At 52.3% G+C, this 26138-nt stretch overlaps 1 protein-coding gene across 4 annotated transcripts in view; it reads right to left on the bottom strand.

Annotated features, from left to right (window-relative positions):
- Positions 1-101: 101 nt before the first annotated feature.
- The window catches only part of shroom2a (shroom family member 2a), a 32175-nt gene continuing 6138 nt past the window's right edge, over positions 102-26138 (bottom strand). For 3 of the 4 annotated variants that reach the window (XM_072699221.1, XM_072699209.1, XM_072699222.1), the window contains exons 3-12: positions 21491-21639; positions 13341-13442; positions 11918-12040; positions 9187-11515; positions 8547-8629; positions 4972-5532; positions 3684-4217; positions 2076-2244; positions 1715-1987; positions 102-1312 (exon numbers count right to left, since the gene is read on the bottom strand). In XM_072699221.1, the coding sequence (XP_072555322.1) occupies positions 1040-1312; positions 1715-1987; positions 2076-2244; positions 3684-4217; positions 4972-5532; positions 8547-8629; positions 9187-11515; positions 11918-12040; positions 13341-13442; positions 21491-21639 (4596 nt within the window). In that variant the 3' untranslated portion in view covers positions 102-1039. The remainder of the gene's footprint in view (positions 1313-1714; positions 1988-2075; positions 2245-3683; positions 4218-4971; positions 5533-8546; positions 8630-9186; positions 11516-11917; positions 12041-13340; positions 13443-21490; positions 21640-26138) is intronic. The other variant, XM_023800932.2, reaches the window with a different exon arrangement.

Raw genomic sequence — 26138 nt, 5'->3', positions numbered from 1 at the left:
GGCGAAGCCACACAGGGGGGGGGGCTTGCTCCTGTGGGTCTCCCTGCAGCCGCGCTCCGCAAACCAGCAGTGTGGATTGTGTGTAAATGCGTTTCAAACTCTTGGCATAAATAGTGTTTTATTAATAAATTATTCAAAATGAACAGAGCTACTTTTAATGGGATGAAACACAAAGTCAGAAGGATGCTTTAGGCGACATGCTGTCATGTACAGTATCTGCAAAAAACATCTTTGAAATGTAAGTACCTGCCCCAGATATCCCAGACGGCCAATCAAACCGTTTGCCTAATTTAGTGGCCCCCCCAAAAAGACAGTCCACCACCTATATTCCTGAACCAGCTAGCTGAGAGCTTTATAAGGAGTAAAGTCAGGTGTGCGGTTTGGGAACCACTGTCCTAATAAACAAAACCCAGCAGGGCTGTGAGATCCTAGCCCCGAAAGCAAAAAACACCAGCTCATGTGGGCCAGATGAATAAGATGGAATCATTTCAGGTGTACTGACTGGACCAAGCCCAAGGAACGCTCTGACACGTTTAAATGCATAAGACTAGTAACATTGCTAAACATGGTTATAACTTTTGAAAACTGCCCTATTCAAGTTCACTGGGTTTATTCAAAAGCCTACAATAAATTACTAAAACTTAGATTGTTCTTCCCTCAGAGAGTGTGGGCCGTGTTGACCAATGGCTATTGAAATAGTAAATAATGCACCACTCCAGACTAGAAGTCACTGTGAGGTCAATACCTACAGTGAAAGTTTGGGGTCTCAAACACCCCTGAATAAAATATATTTTTTAAAAAGAATCCCAGAGTGTGGTACACGGTTCCCTGTCCGACACTTCGTTCTTTGTAATCGCTTCTGCAAGCCTTCACACAGTCCCTCTGCATGATAAAGCTGAGAGGTGAAGCTTTCTTGGGGAATTGGAAAGCAATTGCATGAAGCAAAAAAGTTGCTTCCTTCTCTCTTTTCATGCTCATCTTTTCTGCTGCCACCTGGTGCGTTGGAGGTCTCACTGCAGTGGCAAATTCCACTCGGTCCTCAGAAGGGCCTCCTCTGCTCCAGGGGAAGGCTGTCCGTCAGACACTTGAGTTGCTCCTCCCCCAGCTTGATCTTGTCCTCCAGCTTGCGCTGCTCGATAATGAGCGCCGACTTCATCTTGACGAAGTGCTCGTAGTCGGCCAGGTGCTCCTCGCTCAGACAGTTGGCCAGGATGTTGTAGACGACGTGCTCCCGCCGGTCCAGGTTCTCCTTCAGCTCTTTGGCATCGTCGTGCTGTCGGATGAGCAGCTTCCTCTTCTCCTCTAGGGTGCGCTGGGGGGACAGCGGAGAGGGTTAGGGGAGGAAATGACGACAGATCAGCAGTGGAAATCGGCCGGAGAAACCAGGTAAGAAACATGATGTGCAATGTGATGTGAGTTTTTACAGTTGTTTTAGGCCTATTAATCAAACTAAGTAAAATGCAGACAAATAAATCACAACGTGACCCGCAGCTGTGATAAGACTATTACTGTTACTGTAAGTGCAATGTTCGCCCAAGTGATAAAATAAATTAATTAGCGTAGCAAATATTTAGATAATATGACGCAGACATTCTACAGTTGACAAATCACTCCCTATAAAGTGATTTCCTTGGCCCGCTTGCATAAGAACCAAATATTGCACAAGAACTGCAGGTGTGTCCCCTCATATTAAAGGTCCCCCCCCCCCGGTTACCTTCTCCTCAGCCGGTGCCCCCTCCTCCAGGCCGTTGAGGGCATTCTCCACCCTGGCCAGCCGGCCGGACAGTGACAGCAGCAGGCTCACCACCTTGTCCAGATCTCCCACAAACATGCGGAACTTGTCCAGCTCATTGGGCTTGCAGACGTGCTGCACCGTCAGCTCCACCTCCTCACCCAGCGCGTTGTTGGCCTGCACATCCTCTTGCAGACTCTCCCTCGCCTCCCGCAGCACCGCCAGCTTCCTGCTCAGGCTGTCGATCAGCTCGTGCTGCCGGGAAACAGGGACCGGGGATAGGCTCGGTCAGAACGGCACGGGTGGACGGCCCGCGGAGCGGAGGAGAGGCCCGTACAGGTACCTTCTTGTTGGCCAGGTCCACGTCCAGCTCGTCCTCGGAGTCCTGCTCCTCAATCTCCTCCTGCATGTCTTTCATCTTGATCAACAGCTCTGCCTTGGGGGCTGATGTGCTGTAGTAGGAGGAGCTTGTTACCATGGGAACGGCGGCCACCAAGCTGTCCTCATCTTGCCTGAGACAGTAGGACAAGCAAAGGAAACCAGTAACCACACACTTATGATACATCCGTAGTATCCAAGATAAGGTCATTACAAATAACTGATCAACAGTGAGTAGTAAATCGATTAACTGGTAAAGAAAGTAGCACGTGGGCTGAACTCCCCCACAGTGCACAACCATGATACAGATCTGGGCTGTTTGGGATCCTCGCTTGGTTTTAAATCAGCTATGTTCTGTTTGATTACTCAACCCAATTACTTTAAAATCACACTGGAGCAGCTGAGCACGTGACCTCTGTGAGGATTCCACTTAAGGAGAGAGTGGCAGTTCTAGATCATTTCAGCTGGGGAGGGGTTAACTGGGGCCATTGGTTCTGCAGACACTAGACAGTCTGCATTAAGAAGCAAACCGCTTTGTGGTCACATTTTACAGTTCCTACAAACATGTAACTCACTCTGACTTCTTGTTTAGACTGTCTTGGTTCCACAAGCTTGATTATTTTTTTCTGTCGTTAACGTTGCTTTTCAGCACCTTAAGTCACTCCACCACCCGCACCCCCACATTAACCTGCTTACATTTGTGCTTTGCCTGTTCCCAGCACACAAAAATATAGCCCACATATTTAAATGTGAATAATAATAATAGTAATAATAATACATTTACTTCAGACCTAAGTAATATACATATTTAGGGGGCCAAGGGGGGGTGGCATATATGTTGTCATGAGGGCACTGGCCCCCCTGCCCCCCCTAGAACTGGCCCTGTATAGAGAATTTCTCAGAAGGTTTGGAGCGGGCTGGTAAAGTGAGGCTGGGGGAAATAAGACACCCAGCACAAAAAAAAATCCAGCTTGTGGTTTATGGCCTCGCCAGCAGGGGGCAGCGGCACACCACGTTTTTCCACTGCAGGGAGAAAGTGGGCACAGAGCGCGTTGGTCACGAGCGGCCTCGTGTGTAACGGCCCGGAACAGAGCGCGTGCAGTGGGGGAGGGGGGGATCATTTATCCATTTTATTTTTCGGCAGAATTTCCTACTTGTAACAAAAAGGGCAGTAAAAATGTACTTTTGGATAATTTGAAGTCCAAACAAATGTAACGAAGTTTGACTGTTTAGCTGACGCTCATCTGCAGGGAACCTCATCATTTCAGTCACTTACAAGGCCGGTAAACTTCCCTCCTAACAGTATAACGGCCGGACCCTCCTGGGATCGGAGCCATCTGTGGGCACACCCTACCTATCAGTCTAAGACTGTTTCCAAACCCAGTCCTTTGGGACCCCCAGTCAGTCCACACTTTTGCTCCCTCCCAGCCAATGAAGAACATTGAATACATGATACAGACAAAAGTACAACGCAAAAGCATAGCATGGCTCTCCAGGGACTGGACGGAGAAACGCTGGTATATACCGACATCCACAGCCTTATGACTACTGAGGGAGCAGGGGAGAAGCTCACCTCTCCTCCGCGCTCCTCCGGGGAGCCTGTTTGGGGGCCACTTTCCTGCGCTGCTGGGCCTCCTCCACCAGCTGCTCCCCCTGAGGGAATATGCCCTCCATCAGGTCCATGGTGGTCTTCATCTTGGTCTGGTTCAGGATATCAGCCAGGGATTTGTCCCGCCCCACAATGTCCCGGGTTAGCTCCTCCCGTTTCCTGTCCTCCTCCAGCGGGCCGGCAGGTGGGCCCCCATTATGAGAGCCTTCCTGAGTGGCCCCCGGGGGGCCCGCATCTGCAGGCTCCTCCCACTTAGGCTCCATCTGAGGCTGGTTGTCTTTCTGACGTGTGTAAGCGCAAAACGGCGAGTAGGATGGCTCAGAGGGGCTGCGGGGGCCCAGCGGAGGGCTGTCGGGGGCCCCAGGCCCCCCAGCAACTGGAGCAGCGTCGCTGGGCATTAGGAACCGCCGGCTCTCCTTCTCTGAGCTGCTCTCCGCATGGACAATCTTGATGGGCACCTTCTTCACCGTAGCTCCGCCCTCCACCGCATTCTCCATCCTGCAGCAGAGTGGGGACACAGGGGCATGTAAGGGCAGCCCGTGGGTTTTGCCCTAGGGTGATCCGAGGCACGCAGCCCCGAGGCACGCAACCCCGAGGCACGCAACCCCGAGGCACGCAACCCCGAGGCACGCGACGCCAGCAGTCACGCCAGAGAAAGGCGGTCAAACAATCCGCAGGAGAACTAGTATCTTAGGAGTTGCTGAAATGGGTTACGGGATGATCAGAAGAGCCTCTTTCAGCCAAGATGCCAGCGAGAACCCGCACCGTCCTCAAACAGCGCTCCACGCGCCGCTCCCGGGCATATAGCGGCCGCCTGAAGGGCGTGTCCGCGCCCCCCCCCCCCCGTACGCTTGTATGACACTAGGCGCTTACAGCTCTTTTCCTGGAGCCCTGGCAGAAGCAAACTTTACACTGGAGTTTTGGAATCCGCATGAGACCGCAGTGCAGATGAAACCAATTATTCACAAATCATGAGTTTAAATGTACCCCCCCCCCCCCACCCCCACCCCCACCCCCAGCTCATGTCTGCCGTGAAAAAATGCTGGATGGTCGCATTATACGGGAGGCCGCCTCACTGTACGGTGCCCAGCTGCAGCTCAATGGGCTTTTTGTGCGCGAATCGAGGAAGAGCGAAGGAGAGACGTGGCTAGCCGTTACATAGCCCAGCGTGCTGCCAAGGGTTACGAGCGGAACATTCCAGAACCAAGCACGGGTACCGCGAGCCGAAGGACAGCTTAAAAAAAGGGGATACCTGCTGGAAGCATCATCCTGCAGAGACACGGGCGGCCTGTCGGTCAGCCACTGGGGCACAAATTGCGGGGAGAGAGAGCGGTATCCCTCCATGGAGGGCTTGAGCAGGGCAGCTTCTTTGTGGGAGGAAGAGGATGAAGAGGAGGAGCTGATGGCAGCAGGGGGAGGAGGAGCTGGCTCAGGCTGGGAGGGTGATGCTCCGTGTCCTGCTCCTTGCTCGTCCTCGTGCCTTGTGCCCTGCTGAGTGTCTCTCCTGGGGGAGGAGCTTGGGGCGTGGTCAGGGCCTGGGGGCGGGGCTTCAGCAGAGTAAGGCCTGACAGAGCAGCTGTCCGGAGGGACAGGCGGAGACTCCTGCGTATCCCCTGCAGAGGACGCTGCCTCAGGACGGCAGTGCCTGTCCAGCTGGGGTGGGAGGGGCCTCTGTGGCAGGGGTCCTTTCTTCTTGAGGGCCGGTGGCAAAGGTGGTGGTTCGGTGTCCTGCAGGGGGTGCTGATGATGGGACGGGTCGCCCCCACGGTGTTCACCCTCCGGGGCAGAGAAGTGACGCTCCCTGTCGAACAGCCTGTAACACAGAGCGAGGAGTCACAGAGCGAGGAGTCACAGAGCGAGGAGTCACAGAGCGGCACTGCCCAGCCCCCTGTGCTCTACATTAAGACAAAGGAGAGCGCTTTGGATTTGTCTAGAGCAGGCGTGTCAAACTCCAGTCCTGGGGGGCCGGAGCCCTGCACAGTTTTGGGTTTCCCCTCATTTAACACACCTAATTCAACTCCTTGTGCTAATTACAACACAGCTCTTGAGCTGCATCATTTGTGGTAGAATAGGAAAGAACTAAGCTACACAGGGCTCCCGCCCCCCACGACTGGAGTTTGACACCCCTGGTCCAGAGGAATTCCTCAGAAAGCGTTCAAGGCAACGCTGAGCCCAAGCAGACAAAACAGCATTTCTCTGCTCCCACACGGCCGCCACGCCATGCAGTGAATGATGCGTCTCTGATCCGCCTGCTGCCCCAGCGTGCCCTCAAACTGCTGCTGCTACTTTTAACTCACTGGCAGCCAGAATCCTCTCACTGTCCTGCGCTGAGAGGGACAAAAAAGTCTGTGTCTGTGGTTTATAAGCAAGGTTGTGGCTCTCATAAATCCCTGGAAAACGCAACGCAAAGATGGAGCCCGACAGGAGGGAACGAGCAATGCAGCCGGCATCTGGGAGACAGGAGAACAAATCCAACCCGTGTTTTCCAAGAGAGCGAGAGAAAGAGGAAGACACGAGGGCTTACAGAGACACTGCTATTTATGCATTTATGTATTCATGCACAATATCTCACAATACTGCTAATATGAGACACTCCACACACACACTGATAAAATCTGTGATGAAGAGAGATCTGTGATGAGGAGAGTGGAAATAGAGAAAAAATGGACAGGCATGTGCAGGGAGAGAGGAATGAGCACAGGCATTAGGGGAAGGAATGGGCATAGGGAAAGGGGAGAGGGATGGGGCACAGGCAGAGGAGAGGAACGAGCACAGGCAATAGGGGAAGGAATGGGCATAGGGAAAGGGGAGAGGGATGGGGCACAGGCAGAGAAGAGAGGGACGGGCACAGGCAGAGGAGAGAGGGACGGGCACAGGCAGAGGAGAGAGGAATGAGCACAGGCAATAGGGGAGAGACAGGCAGGTGAGGTGATGAAAGGCCTGGTTTTACATTCCCCTTTTTAAAAGTGCAAAGGTGCCGAGGTCATGGCTTTGATTTTGTGGACATTCAAAAGAGCCTGTAGTCCCGACCCCCTGCAGTTTACAAGAAGAGATAGGCTGCCTTCAGCCGGCACACATCGGGGATGAAAAACACCGGTGGATATTAATTAAGGCAGCAAACGGAATTATTAGCAGAATGGGGTATCATGCATGTCTAAGGTATTAAAGTGCAAATCTCGTGTAAAAGAGCTAATCTCAAATTCATCTCATACTATGCCCCAGAATAGTATGTGAAATGAGTAAATGCAAAATCCCTGATCAAATGGATTTCAATTAGATGTGTATATAACATAAGAACATAAGAACAAAATAAACTAAAATAAAACGAGAGGAGGCCATTCGGCCCATCAAGCTCATTTGGGGAGAATTTAACTAATAGCTCAGAGTTGCTAAATTTCCACCTATGACCACGAGTTCTAGTAAACTCTAGTAAATTTTTTCTAGTAAGAAAAATCCATGTCGAATGGGAAATCTAGTCCAAATGTCTATAACACGGCTGCATGGATTCAAAACCCTCAATCCAAAATGGAAACTGGCCAAAAACCAATAAAGCCATCACAAATGGATACATCCGCGTGGCGGCCCTCAGGACTGCCCCCCCGCCTAAAGCCGCCAGCAGGGTTACAAAGGTCCATCAGTTATGGCAGGGGGGGGGGGGGGGGGACTTGTTTGCCACTGACTGCCATCTTGCTGTTTGTGTTAAAAAACCTAAAAATAAAAAGCACCGCATATAGAATCTTGCCTTTAAAAGGGTCATCAATGGTAAACCATTTGCAAAAAGATGAATTCAGCTGTTAAAAAGCTCCATCAACAAGGGGTCAGAGGATGCAGCCGCCTGTCCGATTGGACACACAGCTGACTGCATCCTGCTGGATAAAGGAAGGGATTTTAGGTCTCGGCTCCTGATTGGACAGGCGATGTCTCAGCCAGACGGTCCCCGGAGGATCTGATCTGTGCTCAGGAAAGGGGGGCCGTTCTGCCGGACGCAGCCAATACGGGACCCCTGGGCTGGCAGCCAGATCCGAGCATCACCGATCCCCCACAGGGAGTGCCAGAGCGCATGGTTTTCACATTGGGAGCGGCGCATAATTACAGCGCGGCTGACGTTCGTCAAGCTAAGAGCTTAAGCCTTCCTGCGCTGGCAGGAAACGCGGCACATCTGTGGAGGCCGCTGTCTCCATGACGGAGACTGGAAAAGCCCTGTGCATCGATCACTGAAAAAGAAATGCGAGCGTCTGACACGTACAGTACGGAAAATAATCGCTGTCTGCCGCTAAAAATATGAAGGAAAAACACAACAGATTTCCAAGCTTGGGAGCCGCGGGATAATTAGGACACAGACATAACCGAGGAGGGAGCGGAGTCACGGGGACCAGAACGGTGCGAGTCGTCCCGCCGGGGTCTGGCCTGCCGTGTGCGCTCACGGGGCACCCTGGCTGGTTCCGTCTCTCACTGGCCTGATGTACTTCCTCTGAGCACTATACTGCATAGTGCTAAACAGGGATTTGTTTTCAACACTGGAGCTGTGCCAACAGTCATAAAGAGTGCAGTGTTTTTCGGCAGCGCGGTCTTCGTTGGTGTCCCCCCCCCCCGCAGGGGATACATTCCTTCAGCGGCCGTGTCACCCTCTGGGACCCGATGCCCCCCGCCTTCCCAGTAGGGTTTTCACCGTGATACGCCCTCCCCCAACAACACAAACAAACCTCGCAAAGGATGATGGGACCCAACAGTAACGCGGCTGAACATGTCACTTAACATGACGTCACCCGTATTTGGGACCCATCCAGCCCCCATCCCCTGCTCTGGAGGCGCAGCACTCGTTCTCACCTCCGGGTGGCAGTCTCCTGGCTGGCCGGCTCCTCTTCCGGGTGGGGTCCCCCTGCTGGCTTCCTCCCCACGGCCGAGTTGTCCTGGAGCACAAAAGCAGCAGTTAGTGCCCCTATCCTAGTGGGGAGCAGTATGCCACCACGTCTACGGCGTGCCCATGGCTCCCAGTCACCTGCCTGCTTTCTCTTTGTTCCTGGGTGTGTCTCTATGTACACATCTGGATTAATGTTTGACTGCCCTTTCATGCCACAATCACTGATCTATCCTGCTCCTCTAAACAGGTACAGAGTGCTCTCACTGACTATTCTGTTCGTACTTCCTGCAGGATTTCCTTTACATTACAATGTGCCTCTTTAATATGAACTTATTTACTTTTAAATTTACTGATACACAGGCAAGAATTTAGGGGGACTTAATAATTGCGATATGGGAGAGGATTAATCTAGGACAGTGGTTCTCAGACTTTTTGGACCAAGTACCAATTCGGATCAATCCAAAGCAGCTAAGTAACATACGGGTAAGAAAACAAATCACAGTAACAAATGACCACTGTTTTCTCATACCACCTGGGGGCACATACCACAGTTTGAGAACTACTGATCCAGGGTACTGGTATAAAGAGCCAAAGATTGGCACCCACCTGCCCATAGAAGTCCGCTGAAGGTGACGAGCGTGACCTCTCGTGGACGTAGGACCCCATGCTACGCTCCTCCAGGCCCGAGTCCAGGATGTTTTCGGCTGAGCGGTACCTCCCAGCCACCCTGGCCTCTGTCGGCTTCCTCTGCACATTCCAGGTGGCCTCATACTCTGCAAAAGTGCCCAGCCGCTGCTTCTCCAGCACGGCCTGGCTGTCAGCGTGGCGGCTGCCGTGGGTCTCGTCCGGGCGGCTGGCGGCAGTCTGGCTCTCAGCTCGCTCATCCGTGGCTCCGGGGGGCTGGGTTTTGTTGGTTCCAGGTCGGGGAGCTGCAGATCCGCCCATGGCCTCGAAGACCCTGCGGCGGTCCTCGAAAGACTCAGGTGGCTCCTGGGGCGGGACATCCTCCTCCACACCCACCTCGTTGATCTTATCCGGCTCGGAGAAGGACCGCACTTTCTTCTCTGCAGGAAAGCGTTTGCGGCCGCCAATCCGGGACACCGGGCCCGAGGCAGCCCTGCTCTGGACGGGCTCCGGGCCACTGTCTCTGCGAGCTGGACCGGGTACCACGTGTCCAGGAACGGGCTCAGGACCGGCGTGCTCTGGCAGAACCGGTTCCAGGTCCCTCCTCCTGAATGACGTAGCCTGCAGAACCCTGGCCTGCGCCTCCTTCAGGTTGTCCTTGTAGGTGCTGGTGAAGGAACCGTCACAGGGGACGGCCTTGGCGCATGGTGCCCCCCAGGGCTGAGTGTCCCCTGGGGCCTCGCTGGCGGCGCTCAGGGCGGCCGCACTCTTGCTCTTCTGCAGCTGTGCCCTCTTCAGCTGGATCTCATTGCGCAGGGTGGTGGCATAGCGGTCGTTACACTTCGCCTGCTTCCCCAGCACCGGATCTGGGGCTTCTGGCCCCGTGTTCTCCTGGCAGTGCAGAATGGGGGTGCGCTGGGGGTGGGTGGCTGCATCTTCGGGGGGAGGCCAGGCCTCTGGCTGACACTCCTGCTGCTTCCTCTCCTCGCTGTAGCTGCTGGGGGAGCACGCCAAGTAGTGACCCTCCGCCGTGTAGCCGTTACTCCTCCTCTGGCCACCCTTGTCCTCCTCCGGCCTGTAGTCCCAGCTGCCATCCTGCACCTCCGGGTTCTCCTGCTGCTGAGTCCTCACCCTGCCTGCCTTCTGGGAGCTCACGGATCCTCGGTCGCCCGCCACACTTTGGGCCACATCTCCAGCCATCCAGCCCTCCGCCCTCCCCAGCGATGGCTGCGGCGCCCCCTGTCGGGCTGTCACGCAGTAGAATCGGCTGTGACCCCCACCCTCAGGGAGCCGGTCAGTGGCCATGCCGGGCACCCCAGCCTGGGCCGGTCCACTGAACGACAGCTCCTGCATGCTGCTGTAATAGCCGGCCGGGCTCTGCTGCCACTGTGCGGACGGGGTCCTGGTCTGAGGATAGAGGGGGCTCTCATCGCTGTACTGCCGTGGGTGGTAGGGTGTGTGGGGGTACACCTGCTGGCCCAAACGCACGTCACTGCTGGATAAGGAGTACAGTTTGTTGGAAGTCACTGGACTTCCGCTGTTGCCGTAGACATCTGGGGTGGCGTGGGAGTAGAAAGTGTCGGGCTTGAGGGGGTTGTAACTTTTCTGCACCTCGGACCCTCTCTCGTGTGGTCGGGGGACCCTGTGGGTGCCATCGTGGCCCTCACCCATGCCCCTGTCCACAGCTCTCCCGGGCGCCCTCTGCTGGCTGGGGTGTGCAGGTGCTTCGGAATAGGGGACAGCCAGCCCTTTCTCATGGACCTTGGTGGCGGCGAAACTGTCGCTACGCACGGGGGGCAGCGGTGGGGGCGGGGAGGGGGCAGCGGCCTTCTTCTTTTCAGGCACGTGCCACACGGGCGCGATGCTGGACCTGCTGGAACTGGAGTTGCGAGAGCCGGGTGGCTCGTCAGCCCTGGGGCCCTCGTGGCCCTCCGGCCCCAGGGGCACGGCTAGGTGGAACGGGCGCTCGTCCGGGTGGCCCCCCTCCACCAGGCCATAGCTGTTCCGGCCGACGCGCCCCCCTGAGTCCCACTGGCCCACCTTGTGCAGCGCGTTCTCCGTGCTGCGGGACAGCGTGTAGTCTGGCGTGCCAGAGCCGGTAGAGTATGAGCTGTAGGCAGAGTCCCGCTTGGAGCCGCCGCCGCTCGTGCCAAGGTGGTCGACGCTGCCGCTGGACTTGGCCAGGGACAGGTGTCCCGACGGGAACGGGTGTGAGGACTGCTCGAGGCTGTCCATGCTGCCTAGAGAGCTAAACTGGTCCGACACACGACGCAGGTTCGTCTGGTCCCAGCATGGGGAGAGCTCCTGTGGACTGGGGGTTAGGAAAAGGACGGTCATGTGACTGAGCTACGCATGATAAGCAGCTAATGCTAACTTGCTAACGCTATGTCGCTAATGCTAAGTTCCTAACATGAAATCACTAACTTAAGGCTTCTTCCCTAGTGACAAATGCAACACTACCACAGTAAACAGCAAATCCTTCCCCTGTGAACCCTGCCACAGATACACTACATTTTTTTTATTTGGAGGAATAAGATTTTTAACTTTATTGATCCCCAGGGTGAAATTCTGTCGGCGCTGTTATCCGAAACAACATAAGCAGGGTCAGCCGGTCCCCGGAGCAGTGGAGGGTTCGGGGCCTCACTCAGGGGGCCAACCCTGCTATTCCAACTTGCGGCCTTCCCATCACAGACACAGCGCCCCCAACCCATACCTGGTGCTGTGCCTCGCGTGCCAAGCCGGCGTGGGTGTCGGCTGTACCGTGACCACTTCTGGTTGGGCCTCTGTGAACTTGCTGGAGTGCCAGGAATGAGGCCGGCCTGCAGGGTCGCTCCTCCTGTGGGGGGTGGGTACATGAGGGGCCGCGGATGAGAGACTGTGGGGTCACAGTGATTTGTCACGCGCATGGCGAGCTCTTCAGCAGAGCCGTCGTACAGCAGTCACGTGACAGGGTCAAAGGTCAGGCAGTGACAGTGATGAAGGCCAGACCAAGTGACTCACATGCATGCAGAACGCAGCAGTGGAAATGAGACCTACCCCTTAAGCTGGTTCCTTCTGTAGACAGGGTTCCTAAGGGGAGATGGGGGTCGCCCCCCCCTCAGAAGATGCCTACCTGGGCAATCGCCCATCTCGCCCTCACCAGAATCCACCACTTCGTGACACCAGATGACAATGCTTCTGCCGTCATGTGGATGACAACTCATGTGGAGCAACTTCACACATACTTTGCATTTTGCTTTACGTTCATATCTGGGATCTTCAGCCAAACAGTTACAATACTTGGGACTGGCAATCCAAGCAGGTGAACGCTTCCATTTCTCCATTGTTAGCATTGTAAAGTGGAAGGAACCCACGTCTATATTTCCTGCAGGAGATTAATCAATCATGCACCCCACAGACACCCACAGTCCTTGGGTTGAGATGCTGCTCTTCAGTGGTCACCCTGTGACAACCAGCTCACACTGGTGATTTCTTCAAAAAATTTAAGTAAACTCAGATACTTTTACAGAATACCTAATTGGCCAATATATTGCAATAGTCAGGAAATACTAAAATACTTCTATACTCTTTCCTTTTTCCATACTTTTCCATGCTGAGTAGGAACCGTGCGTAGAGCGTTTGAGTAGGAAAACACACACTGGTCCCGAATATGGCACTGGAGGTGCCTCCCTACCGTTACGCTGTTCACTCCCTTGCAACAGTCTTCCAACAGTCTTTATTCACACTTATCCATGCACACTGATGTACAGCTTCAGCATGTGTCTCGAATGCAGTGCTGCAGACCTGCCGGTTACTCAGTAACGAGCACCCTAAGCATCTCGACCAGCTTCACCTTGTGCGGTTCACGCTTCACTCATGTCTCCCCCACATTTAATAAAATGTTCACACACATTTGTCTGTAGACGTGAAACGGTGTGGCGGGCGGCGTGATCAGGCGTGAAGGACAGACAACAGATACGTGCACTTGGCTATTCTACCAGGATGGTGGAAGGAACAGCCGAAAGCTCGCAGATGGCAGGGGGTGACATCGGCAGACCATGGAGGGACAGGCCCACGCCGGCACGGGGGTGAGGGGGACGATGGATGGGGGTATGGATTACCGGGGAAGGGGCTCACAGCTACTACGGGTACTGTACCTCATGGAACTTCGCAAAATCTTCGTGAGAAAGCTTCTGGCCATGTGCACGTCACTTTCGGATGGCATTTTCTGTGCTACAATGTCCATCATTTTCACCTTCCTGGGTAGCAAGGAGGAGGAATGAGCAGACACCCCCACAGACACTGAAGGTCATTACCCTCCACTCCTTCCCCAGGCCTGCAGCGAGACCCTCAGGTTGGAGTCACAGTTGGACACATTTGCAACATCTACTAGATCACTACACAGAGAGTCACACACAGCAAAATATAATTTGTCAGGTCTTATCTACTTAAATCATTCCCGCCACAACTCCACCGTAAACCCGACAAAAATGGCTCCGCGCCCACGAATCAGAGCCAACGCCCTCATGTGTGCAGACAAGAGACCCAAGCGACAAAACAAAGTCCCGTCACTTTAGTGATAAGCACCATTATATTCTCGAAAACACTTTATGAGTATCGTAAAGCAGGTTAGAGAGGCGTGCTCGAAGTTTAACACGGAATGGAAGACGACACCAAGCACGCACACACATGCAGACCTGCTAACGAAGCACTTATCATTCACCCATTTGGTCAACAGAGTTTGTCCTCCTACTTGGGAGTGCAAGCTGTGATAAGTGTTTTCAGGGGTTGAAAAAGTGCTGCACCAGTGCCCTCTACTGGCCAAACAAAAACATCCTGCTCCAGCATAGTAAACCTGTTTATATACACAGTAACAAAACAAAGGCTATTAAATCATACTGAGGACCAGCTGGAGAATTATTATGACTTATATTAAAATAATTATGACATCATTATGAAGAAGCCTTCCATTCAAAATACCAATCAGCAGAGGCGATACTTGATATTTTAAATGAAGAGACCATGGTTAATTAAATTCTGCCCCGGAGGTCAGACAGTGAGAGGTATGTGGACATTTTTTTTTTTGGGGGGGGGGAGGGGAGTGGGGATGGGGGGTATCGCATTCCTTTCCATGAGACTCCAGGTCTGACCTGTTAATCCTTCTGTGCGCTGTCTCCCCACAGCTGACCCACAAACAGACAGACCTCTTTGGTGTTCAACCACAAGTCAATGTGTCCCTTAAAATTTTGTTTTTTGGCATCACAGGGACTCAGGTAGGGTGTGGGAGCCATCTGCCTGTTTGCGAAGGGTGTGGTTAAACCCCCGGGAATCTAAGGAGATGGCAGGACACACCCCAACATGCCCTCTCCGACAGGGTCAGCACGCAGAGCCCAACACTGAGCCCAATTCACAATTAGGTTAATGAACCAGAAATTAACATGGAGAATTATCCTTGAAACGATCCATTCCTGCCAGCTGCCTGACATCCTTAATGTAGTAACAGGAGGGAGACAGACTTTTTAATCTAAACTACATTCAGCAGCTGGTACTCTTGAAGGGATTATACAGCAATTACAGCTGCAATTCACACTGAGCACCCGGTCCAAAGGCAAAGAATACTTAGAAATAATGAGGTAGGCATCCAAAAGGTTAATAAAGTAAATAAAACAGGAGACTGTTCCACATGAGCATCAATCGGCTGCACTGGTCTGCTTACACCATCTGCCCAAGCCCCATACAAATGCTAATGAGGGCGCCGTTTCCATGGCGGCGACAGAGCTATGCAGGACGCGGAGAAAGGACTGACGCATGGGACAACGGCAGCCAATCGGCACGAGCTAAAGGTGCCACAGGTGGCGGAGGGATCTACATCGGCCGCACAAAAACACACATATCAGCTAAGCGCTAGCATGGACATGGAACCACCAGTTTGTTGTAGAGCTCATTAATGAGAAACAGCTCCGCACTGAATAGCAAAGTGTCAACAATGGAAAAGAAACACAAAGAAACACAGCAGAGTGAACTATAAAACAAAGAACGAAAAAAAAATTCCGAAGAATTACCAGAGACCGCAGCCTACGGGAAACCAGAGAATAACGACCTCATTAGCAGTTCAAGCACAAAGTTAACAAGCCAAACCCAAAAAGCATGAAATATCACCCTGTCTTCTCCGACCTCCTCAGCTTCTGGGGTGCTGTGGTGCCATAGTCCGGGAACCGCAAGCGGAGTCAGAGCCGGCGCTCAGAGTGTCTGAGAGTGACTCCTGTGTATGGCAGGCGGGCCGGGGGGCGGTCACACGAGCGCTCATCGTCTCAAAGAGCCCCCCCCCCCTCCACACACCCGATTACGAGGGCATGACGCGCGTAAGCATGCGGACCCCCACAGAGACGACGCAGGGGGAACCTCACAAGAGCCTGCATTCCACAGACACTTCAAAAGTGGGGGGAGGAGCCTCCCACCCCCACACAAAAGGCCAGCGACCCGCCACTTCTCCACGATACCACCAGCACCGCGTGTGCACCATCAAGGACCCCCGCTGCCCTCGGGGTCAGGCAGTACGGTTTCCTGGGGGACCATGGGAGAGCATGCATGCATGTCGTGCTCGGAAAGGGCCATTGTCACTCGTATCCCCTTTGAATTAATCCTGCTGCTTCCCTCTGATTGGCTGATGCCTGCTGACCAATAAGCAGCCTTTGCTCCCTGTGTCCATCTTGCAACCATGCCAACTGACTGCTTTTATCAGTTGGGCTTGAGTTGTCTCAGCCCCGCCTCTGCCCCCCCCCACTCCACAACCACATCAGGAGCACCCCCAGATGAAGGATTGCTCTCTCTTTGGCCCATTCTTGCCCCTGTACCCCAGGCAGAAACACACTATGATATAGAAGCAATGTGATCCTGCTCTGATTTACGTCTAAATGTACGAGTTCACATGCCAAACAAAATACTGATCAGGAGAATGCAGGGACGGGTCCAGATTAGTCAACAAGGGACGTCACCAGCCCCTGCTTGACACCAGCGCCACCCCCAGGACCTGCTCTCCTAACCAGCAGCAGGCCAGATCGCTGCTCCACCTACAGATGTCACTAAAGAGCGTCTGGCAGCAGAACCAGCTGTCTGCTGGTCAAGAAGCGTTTAGGCCCGAAGCTAAGGGGGGGTTTTGCAGAGCGATTCCTCACAATGATCTATTGTGGGCTGGATCTTCATCTGCAGATTCCAGGCATGACTCACCTCCAGGAACCTGACTGCTAATTAAGTCTTTCGTGGAAAATATAGGAGGTATGCATGCCAACCAGAGGAGGGACACACGGCCTCCCCTGGCACACAAAGGGGGTGACGGACGCGTCGGCCGTGCTGCAACCTCATTGACTAGTCCGACAGCTCCAGATAAAGTGAGGCTCATCCCCAACCCTGAACATAAACACAATGGTGACTCAACATGTACGCATCACACACAATCTTACTATCTACACACTGACCACATGTCCAGGGCGTTGATAGGAACATCATCTGAAGGTCTCAGGGGCCTTCAAAATGTTCGTTGACATTCTTTCTGCACCTCAATGCACCCAGCCAGGCTCTGGTCTGCTCTGGGAGCAGCCCTGCCGGTCCCTGGGATCTCAGCTTACTTTGTTGGTTAGTTTGTCCCGGATGATGCAACAGGTGCCATGGCAACGCAGGATGATGGCAGTGGAAGCGGGAAATGCGGAAAGTTCCCCCTGCAAGGCAAACCCACAGCTGGATCCAGGGCGTGACGGCCGTCACCTGAAAGCTATGGTGTCACGTGTGATTGACAGATATGGCCGAGACAGCAAACGACAGCCAGCTGAGCATGACAGAGATCGGCTCAGACCCCGACAATGAAAGACGGCAGACAGCTTCAGGGCACAAAGCAACAGCACAGGCCTGTTCCACCCCAACAACCACCAACAGTCAGGAAATACATGCAGTATACTGAAGGGGAAAGGAGACATCTACTGCATAACTGGAAAAGCTACATAAAAAGCTCAGTATGTGACTGAACATGATGCCATTTCTGTGTCACCTTATGTCTTCATTCTGCATGAACTGGTGACACACCAAAGAACCCCTGTCACCAGTGGGGGGGGCAGGCTTGCAGGAGCATGATCCAAACTGGGGGGGGGGGGGGCTTCACCCTCACCTAGGAGATGGAACAATCCACCACCCACTGCAATATGTGGGGGGGGGGGCGTCAGGTGCAGAGCTGTGCTTTTTACTGGCCGAGTTTCCCCCAGCCCGTGTAACCACCCGAATGCCCCCCCCCCACCCCTCATTCCCTGCACCTCTGTGTTGGGGAATAATTGGATTGCAGGTTTCCACCCTCAGCACGCTGGAAGGCCGAGCCAGTCCCGCTGAGCGCAGGAATGGAGGCTAATCTCTGCGCATTCATCTTTCAGCGTTTCTGGTATGTGTCCTGCGCACTCCTGCCCAGCGAATAGCGGACAATGGGAAATAAGCCCCCCCAGCAGTATTACACACGAGGGAATGACCTTCCCCAGCCCAGTAGTCCTCAATGCTCTATCAGCCTGTCCTTGTTTTAATTTACATTCATGCTTAATCACGGATATTTCAAATGTACTTAGTGATGTCATGAAACAGGGTTTGTAGAAAACCTCAGTGGTTGTACATACTGCCCTCTAGTGGACACACAGTTAACATTCAATGAATCAGAGAATGCTATACAAAGAGCCTTTAATTAGCAAGCTGATCTCCACTGAAGGTAACCACACAAAGAAACACAATCATAAATGAGTAACTCATAACTCCCCAGAGATACACTTCATGGCTAACATAAAAGAATTTTTGATAGTAGCTTCACCATGAGGTCAGAGCAAAATGCTCTAGAGCAGGGTTCTTCAACTCGATTCCAAATCCAGGCCTTGTTTTCAGTTCTCCCAGGTAGTTGTTTAATAATTACTGATTCTGATTGGTCAGAGACTTCACACCTGACTGACAGGTAAAGGAAGGCTGGAAAACCAGCAGTGCTCGGACCTCGAGGACCATGAGTTGAATAACCCTGCTCTGGAGTCTAGACCAGTTTGCAACACGCCAGGATAACAGGCTGCAGAAGGTGGAGCCCCAAAACGCGACCCCAAGGGAAGCGGGAGGAAGGGGAGGTGCGGGGCTCCGGGTGCCGTGGAAACCCGATCTGACCCGCTGGAACCCGACCCCACGGCCCGCCCAGTGCGGACGAAGGAGCCACCAAGCTGACATGTATCTTTGAGGGATGATCGGAGCCCACCCTAATGACAAAGCAGTATTGAGTTATGGCTGCTGACAGACAGACTAACCCTAACCTGCATCTTATAGTCATTTGATGACAGTGTAGTGATTATCTGGAGCACTAGGTGGCAGGCTATTACAGACAGTGAACACGAGATGTTTTTTGAGCAGTTCGATTACTTCTCAGTTCTTGGCCTATTGCACCACCAAAGCCGCACTGACTGGTGCAGTACGTCGGGGGCCGTGCTCCCACATGATCACAGTGTCACAGGCCTGCCCTCCAGTGATGTCACCAGTCTAAATCCCATGCTCAGCAGAACAGTTGCTGAGCATGGTCCTCAGCCATGAAACCTGCTCCAGGGCCAACAGAAAAACGGCCCGCGTGTGTTCTGGTACCAAGCTTCGCCCTCAGAGGAGGACTATGCGAAAACTGAGGAGTTCCTATGCGCCTCTGCTGGTATGAGTGGCAAAAAGAATGACGATGTAACGATGCGGGAAAACAAGCAACAGCCCAAATAGACCTCACACACACAAATGTACTGCGAGGGGGTAGATGGGATGAGGAGGGGGGCGGCTTCTCCCAGAACTAAACTCCTGGAACGTGTCGCCCACACGGGCTGTGGAGGTGAGGCAGAGGAAGCAAACGGATCACCACAGGGACCCAGGGAACTGCGGCCGAGCGGAGGAGTGCTGTCCAATTGTTATCAGGTCAGGGAAACGCTAAATGCTAAGCGCTAACTGCCATTGGAGGACCTGCCTATGAGGTGGGTGGCCACGATGAGCTTCCCTCCACGACTTCCCCTTTAACGACATAAAGAGAACTCACTGTGTCATTTTTCCACCCTGCAATGACATTGCTAACAAGTCACTGACCAGATGGGGGCGCCACTGAGTGGTGTGTCCTAAGAAGCAGCCAATTGAAACACACAGTGCATTGTGATAAACACGGACCCCGGGCTGCTTCTGTTCACACAGACACACCTGTACGTCTGCATGGCAGGAGGCTATCAGCCGCTTGCCAGCAGCACTGAGCTCAGACCTCGACGTTGGCTTGTTCGGTCTGGGCCTGACTAGCAGGGATTCCCACAGCCCCGGAAGGGAGGGGGAGGTAATCTCCACCCCGAGTACAAAATCCCACTCTAATAAGACACGTGATGTCATGGCAGTGCTAATCCATGTATCTGGTCTGCGATGATCCGGGCTGTTCTCTGTACTCTGGCTATTTGTGCGTATCAGGAAGGCTGTGTGGGAGCTCGAGGCCGTCTGACCACCCCAGGGGCGGGTGACATCACAGCGGAGGTGTACCAGGGGCGTGGCCTCTGTATTTGTGCCTCACAGCAATGGCCAGACTCCTCCTCCATAGGAAAGGGGACAAGGCAATGAAACAGACCACAGCAGCTCATCCAGGCTCCCCCCAGCGAAGATAAAACACCTCATAACAACACAGTGAACAATGAACGGAACATACAACGGCTCCAAGGCGAAGCTGCAGAGAGGCCAGGTTCCGGAACGTTCCCTGTGCTTCGCCTCTGACATGCATCCCGCTTTCCTATGAGGAAGTTTCTCATAAATGAGTCTCCTTCCGCTTTACTGGATGCTGATTCATCGCAAGGGTGAGGATGAAGGTGAAGCAGTGCTTACCCATGAAGCGACTGTCAAACATCCACACAAGGGATGGAAATTGCCCATAAATGTTGTAAACATCAGAATGTTTACGGATAACAGGTGTAGCTGTGAGGCTATCTGTAAGGAAAACAAGCTTTTGTTTCAAGACTAAATGAGACCTGAGGACGATTCCACAATGACTTCAGGGCCCAGGGCAAAAACAGTCACATCCACACCTCCTCCTCTCCCCATGACCTCATCACTTTACTCAAACACACCTTATGCAAAGCAGGTAGGGGCACCTCCCTCCCGCCGGGCCAGCAGGTGCACATGCATGCCAAGGCCGCCCGAGAAGCGAGGCACCCCCCCGCCCCCAGGAGGCATGACCCATGAACCTGAAGTCACCAGAAGACCTTCCAGTGCTCCCCGTTATTGAACTCGAGTGACAGCCATCAACCTAAATCTAAAGTGAATGAAGCTAATAACGACCCTATAATTCCACCATTGAGGTGACGCGTCGCTGTGCTCTTTTTGTTCCCCAGTGTCCTGCTGAGAACGGCGAAAGGTGCTGGGTGCAGAGGCTCTGTCCAGGTCAGACATCCAGTGGAAAACAGCCGTGTCGGCACAAGCAGACGTTTCAGATGAGTAGGCTTGGTGTCCATGGCGACCGAGTAATCACCAGTTAGCAGAGATCTATCCCCCAGTTTAGGCTCTGGTGACATGCTGGGCTGTGTGTGGTATAATGACTACTCACTGTGGCTTCCCTCTTCCCCGCTGCATTACAGCACGTCACCTTGCCTATTGCCAAGCTTTCAATGTCACCGTAACAGGTGACCGAAGTTGCACCACTGTAATGGGTGAGGGGTGTCGTGCAGCTTGACAAGATAAGAATCAACCCAACAAATGAGGCCATTCCGACGGACAAATCACGTCATTTGCATCTCAGAACAAAAGCCACATTTTCCACTGGTAGCTAACAACTGCAATCCAACATCCACCTCACCCCCCCACTGGACTAACAACCTTATGGTGCAAACACACAAACACAGTGGCGTTTCTGTGTTGATAAGACGCCTCAATGGGAAGCCCTCAGTGCAGACATGTTTACCGTACTATTCATAATAGAGGTGCACATTGTTTCTGAAGATAAAGTCCTATCAAAGCGACTTAAAAAAACATTTAAACTTACAATATATCAGAGCATAGAAGGCAGCAGAGGACCGGAGTAATTAAACAATGGACTTTTACTGACTGCTGTGAGAGCAGCAGGGGGCCTCCAGGTGTAGAAAATGAAATGGCCCAGGTTGGACGACCTGGTCAGACTGGTGAATCCTGCTGAGCAAGAGACCCAGGACAAACGGCAGGCGGCCGTCGCCAGGGATACCCGCTCCAGTTCTCCAATCGCCATGGAGACCGGGCACTGAGTCTGGGAGGCACAGAAAGTGCCGGAATGGGGGTTTACCTTCTCACCACCAGTGACAGGGTCTTGTAGGAGCCCTTGACCAGACAGATGGCCTCCTGCCTGTAGCCAGTGAGCGGAATCTCGTTGATGGTGACGATCTCGTCTCCCACCTGGAGCTTGACCGCGGCGGCTAAGCTGTTCTCCTCCACCTGAAAGGCACATGGTGGGGGGGGGGACATGTTACTAAGGCATATGGTGATGGGTGGGGGGCACATCCTCTTTACAACAACAGGACACTTTATGTTTGCCTAAAGCTACACACTGCATGTCTCGAATGGCTTCAAAACATTTCACGCTGTAACCGGCAGCAACCAGCTAAACTATTTTTCTAACCGATGTCCTTAATCTATGGTTCCTGGAAGAGGGTCTGGGTAGAACAGACAGCACTGGCTCTCGTATCATTCTTTCTCTCGAGACACAAAAGCAAGGAGGGGGGTGGGGAAGCACAATATTGTCAGAAGTAAGAATAACTCAGGGTGTTTCGGGGAGATAAGGCTCCGAAAAGGAATCAAAGCATGCAGAGAGGCTCCCACAGAGCAGAAGGGAAACGGGGGGGGGGCAGGAAAGCGGCTGAGGGCCGATTGTTCAGCAGGGCCTGCAAGCACCTGTGACAACACAAAGCCAGGGGCCGGGGGGGGGGGGGGGGGGGCGCGAGCGGTGCCAGGCAGCGAGCGTGCGGTCAGCCTGTGGCATGTCACCACTTGTGACATCCGGACACCCTCAAGACAGGCGGCCGGTCCAAGGGGCAGCCTGGAGGTCAAAGGTCAATGCAGCCATGTGCTAATACTCTAACAATGTTACGATACCTGGGAAATCCCGGAGATGATGTCAGAACAAAAGCAACATGCTCAACCTGCTCCACTGCTTTCTAAAGACTGGAACCCCCTGCTCCAACAATCCTAACAGTGTGTGTTAGCACAGGACTGCATTTCCTGCATACTAGAGTGACATCAGCGTGTTAAACCTCATCCTTAATAAAAAATACAAATATCAGACAGCTTAAGCTTTAACACTGTGCACCCGCTCTGTGGATCGGCCCGTCTCATTAATTAACGAGCATGCGTGCATGTGTGTGTGCGTGTGTGTGTGTGCATGTGTGTGTGTGTGTGTCAAGCTGCTGACAGCCTCCTGCCATGCAGACATACAGCCTGACTCAGCTCCGACTTCCCTGCTGAGTTACTGTAGCTCCGTTGCTGCAAATGCCATCAAATGCCCATTTTATTATTTCCTAATGAAGCAGAGGGAATCCTGACAGGGGAGCCCTTTTGTGCTTTAATTGTCCTTTTTAGCCCATTCCAGAAAGGCTGCGTGACACTTTCCCCCAGTGTGCAAGACACCGTCTATGGACGCGAGGGGAAGAAAGCAGGTCCGGTTCTGACTGCGGCTGCAGATCTCTGGTACGGAAGCCCACAGAAGCCCCCAGCCGGGAGGCTGAAAGGCACCGGGGCCAGAAGATGCCAGAAGGCCGGGGATGGAGGAGGATCTGCTCCATGGGAGAGTCCCGCATGTCCTCCGGGAGACTCAGGCCAGCAGCAGATGTGGGCTTTATGCCCGAAGTCCATACTTGACATGAGTGACACGTAGTAGCAGCTCACAGGAACAACTGGGGGCTGGAGACACAACCCCCTGATTGCACTGAAGACTGGAGCCTTCAACATGCCGCAGATGAACATACAGATCATACACGTCATGGCATTCCACTGTCCACAATCATTTAGACTCCCATTCATAAGCTTCACAAGACCAAGAGATATGATTTAGCTTCATTACTGGCTTGCGGTTTCGGGTTGGGGATGCTGACCTTTGCAGGCTGAGTGCTTCTGCTCCACCCCACCCCAAGGAGCATGGAGTATTCCCATGAGGAAAACAAGAAGTATACTCTTGAGGTTAACATGGACTATACACATAAGGAATAGATGGACTATACTCATGGGAAAAAAAAACACAGAGTATATTGATGAGGAGAATATGGGGTATAATCATGAGAAAAACATACTTAGAAGGAAAACATGGAGCATATTCAGAAAGAAAACATGGAGCATATCCATGAGGAGAACATGGAGTATGATCAAAAGAAAAAAATTGAAATTTCACCACTGGTGGTGAAAATGAACTATACATATGAGAAATATATCTAATATACTCATGAGAAAAACATTGACCTGGAGTATATTCATAAGGAAAACCTGGAGCATACTCATGATGAGAGACAGAGGATGCTAGGACCTTAAGTGGCTCCAGATGCTGAGATCTACCTCTCACAGCTGGACTCATAGAGCTGCTGACCCAAGGGGCCCAAAGCTTTGGTCAGGGCTGTGACCCAAAGAGCACTAATGCTTTCAGGACTATCGCAAAGCCACACAAAGACCACTTCAGGTGAATTTCCTAAAAACACAGCCACACACTTGCATGACGAATGTCTTGTTTCAGTATCGAAAGGGCAGGGACATTTACTTTGCAATTAGTACTTTAGGTAGTTTTATATCCTCTGTACAGCATGTTCAAACATGGATGAAATTGTACTCGAGTGGCAGGCAAAGCACTGTAACGTGGCTCTGGCCAACACACTGCCCAAGGCTGCTCCTTACTCCGTTCCCGGCTCCTGTTGCGGGTGTTAGCAGAATGGCGATGCTAATCGAAATGTAACACACCAAATGAACTCAATTAACTGACTAATCCATAGAGATATGCAAAGCAAATCCTATGCAGAGGGGTAGCATGGTGTGGATGCGCAGGTCTGACACCCGTTTTACAGAACGTGCGAATAATCTAGCGAAGCGTCACATAAGCATGGACAGCGGCCTGGGGGGCGGGGGGGACAAGGAACGCGGCCAGGATGCACATGCTGTCCAAAGTTCCCACAGCCCTGATGAATACTTTGCGGTCTCTGTCAGAACCGGCCAAGTGGAGGCCTACAAACACTGGTTAAAAATTACAGCGGCCAAAACCGAGGAATGTGGCAAATTCAACTGCACCCGCATGAAGGGGGCAGGCGTGGGGTCAAGAGGCACAGGGCGAGCCGGCCACTTCTCCACTCGCTTCAAAAGGAACCAGAACCAGAACCGCAAGGCCCGGAGCGACCCGCCTGCTGTGGGCGCGGCCTGTTCACTCCTAAGGCTCTAGGCCTGGGTGACACACGCGCGGCTGGGTCATCTCTACTCTCTGGAACATCTCCAAACCTCCAGTTTGTCATAGTAGAGAAACCAGAGCAGCAACAGAATAGCTGGAAAGCTTCACGTCAAAAAAAAAAAAAGAAAAAGCTAAATGAGAAACATATGGGGTTGGTTTACACAAAAAGCTAAAACAAATGCTATTAATGTACCAATCTCAATTTGGATTAAAAGATTAAGAAAGGCTCCTAGCTGTGCCTAATGCAATTCTTCAAGTGTTGCCCAAACTCTGGCAGGTTGCACATCACCATGTCCAACAGCAGACCGTAATCAACACCTACAACTTAATAGCAGCAGCATACAAGACGTACAAATGATGCACAGACACGCACGAGTCTCAGTATCAGCAATGAAAAGCATGCCGCTGATATTTATATGGCACCGGCATCTTCTACAAGCTCTCCCAAGAGCGGCAGCAAAGCACGTACCTACAAAACAGACCTTGTACGAATTTCCTTTGTCCTCTATAGACCAAAACACATCTGATGAGTCAACGGACTGTTTATGAGCTGACCGGGGCAGGAATGCCAGAAGGCCAACGGTGTATATGTGCGAGATATAAGCAGTGTAGAGGAGGATTACAACAGTTTACTGAAACAGAGCTTTTGAATAAAGTCTATGGAGACTTTTGGCAAAAACTCATAGTATGAAAGGAATGCTAAGAATTTTAATTAGTCACAGTTTGTTTTCAAAGCTAAGTCCTTTTTTCATCCTTCAGACTTCTGGAAATTTATTTTCTTTCATTAGCAATTTCAAGAATGCACACAAATAAGGGATGACAAAGAGTCTGAAATTTACACTTTAGTGAGTCTGAGAACATAGTGATGCCTCCCTGTTACTCCACAGGGCCTCCGAGACGAGCCTATCGCTGCTGGAACCAGCTTTAGGAGAACGCTTAGAATATGAGCAGAACAAAAACAGAAATGTGATCCACTTGGAGAAACACGTCACACAGAGACAACGTAAACCTTCGGTGACATTTATGTCTCTGAATTTGTTTTGTTTGACTATTAAAAAAAACAAACAATTCTTCTCCTCACAGGCATTACAAAGGAAACTCAAAACAGATGCCGTTTTTTGTGAATTTACCCATCTCCTCCAGATCCTGGCAAAAGACTCGGATTAGCAGTAAAATACCTTGGAGATTTCGGCCCTGTTTTTTGTGTTATGCTGCTTATATTGCAGTGATGTCACTGATGAAGACATGACTGTTCCTGACAGCTCTAGGCTGTGTGTAGGTAGAGCACACATTTACACAACACCAACAGCTCTGCCTGCGCTCTGCTTTCAGGTGTCACAAGAAGCTGAAAGGACACAACGCATCCCAGGCCAAAACAAACATCGAGAAACGCAACACGTATCACTCTGGTGCTATACTTGCTGAGGACCAATACAGAAACACATCAACAACCTCCGCAGTGAGAGTAGTATTTACCGGTAGACGCAAAGTCCAGTGTAAACATATCCGTACAACCTTT

The sequence above is a fragment of the Paramormyrops kingsleyae genome, chromosome 1 (genome assembly GCF_048594095.1).
Source record: "Paramormyrops kingsleyae isolate MSU_618 chromosome 1, PKINGS_0.4, whole genome shotgun sequence".
In the NCBI taxonomy this organism is placed as follows: domain Eukaryota; kingdom Metazoa; phylum Chordata; class Actinopteri; order Osteoglossiformes; family Mormyridae; genus Paramormyrops; species Paramormyrops kingsleyae.
The sequence above is the reverse complement of the archived record's forward strand: the minus strand, read 5'-3'. Positions and strand labels throughout refer to the sequence as shown.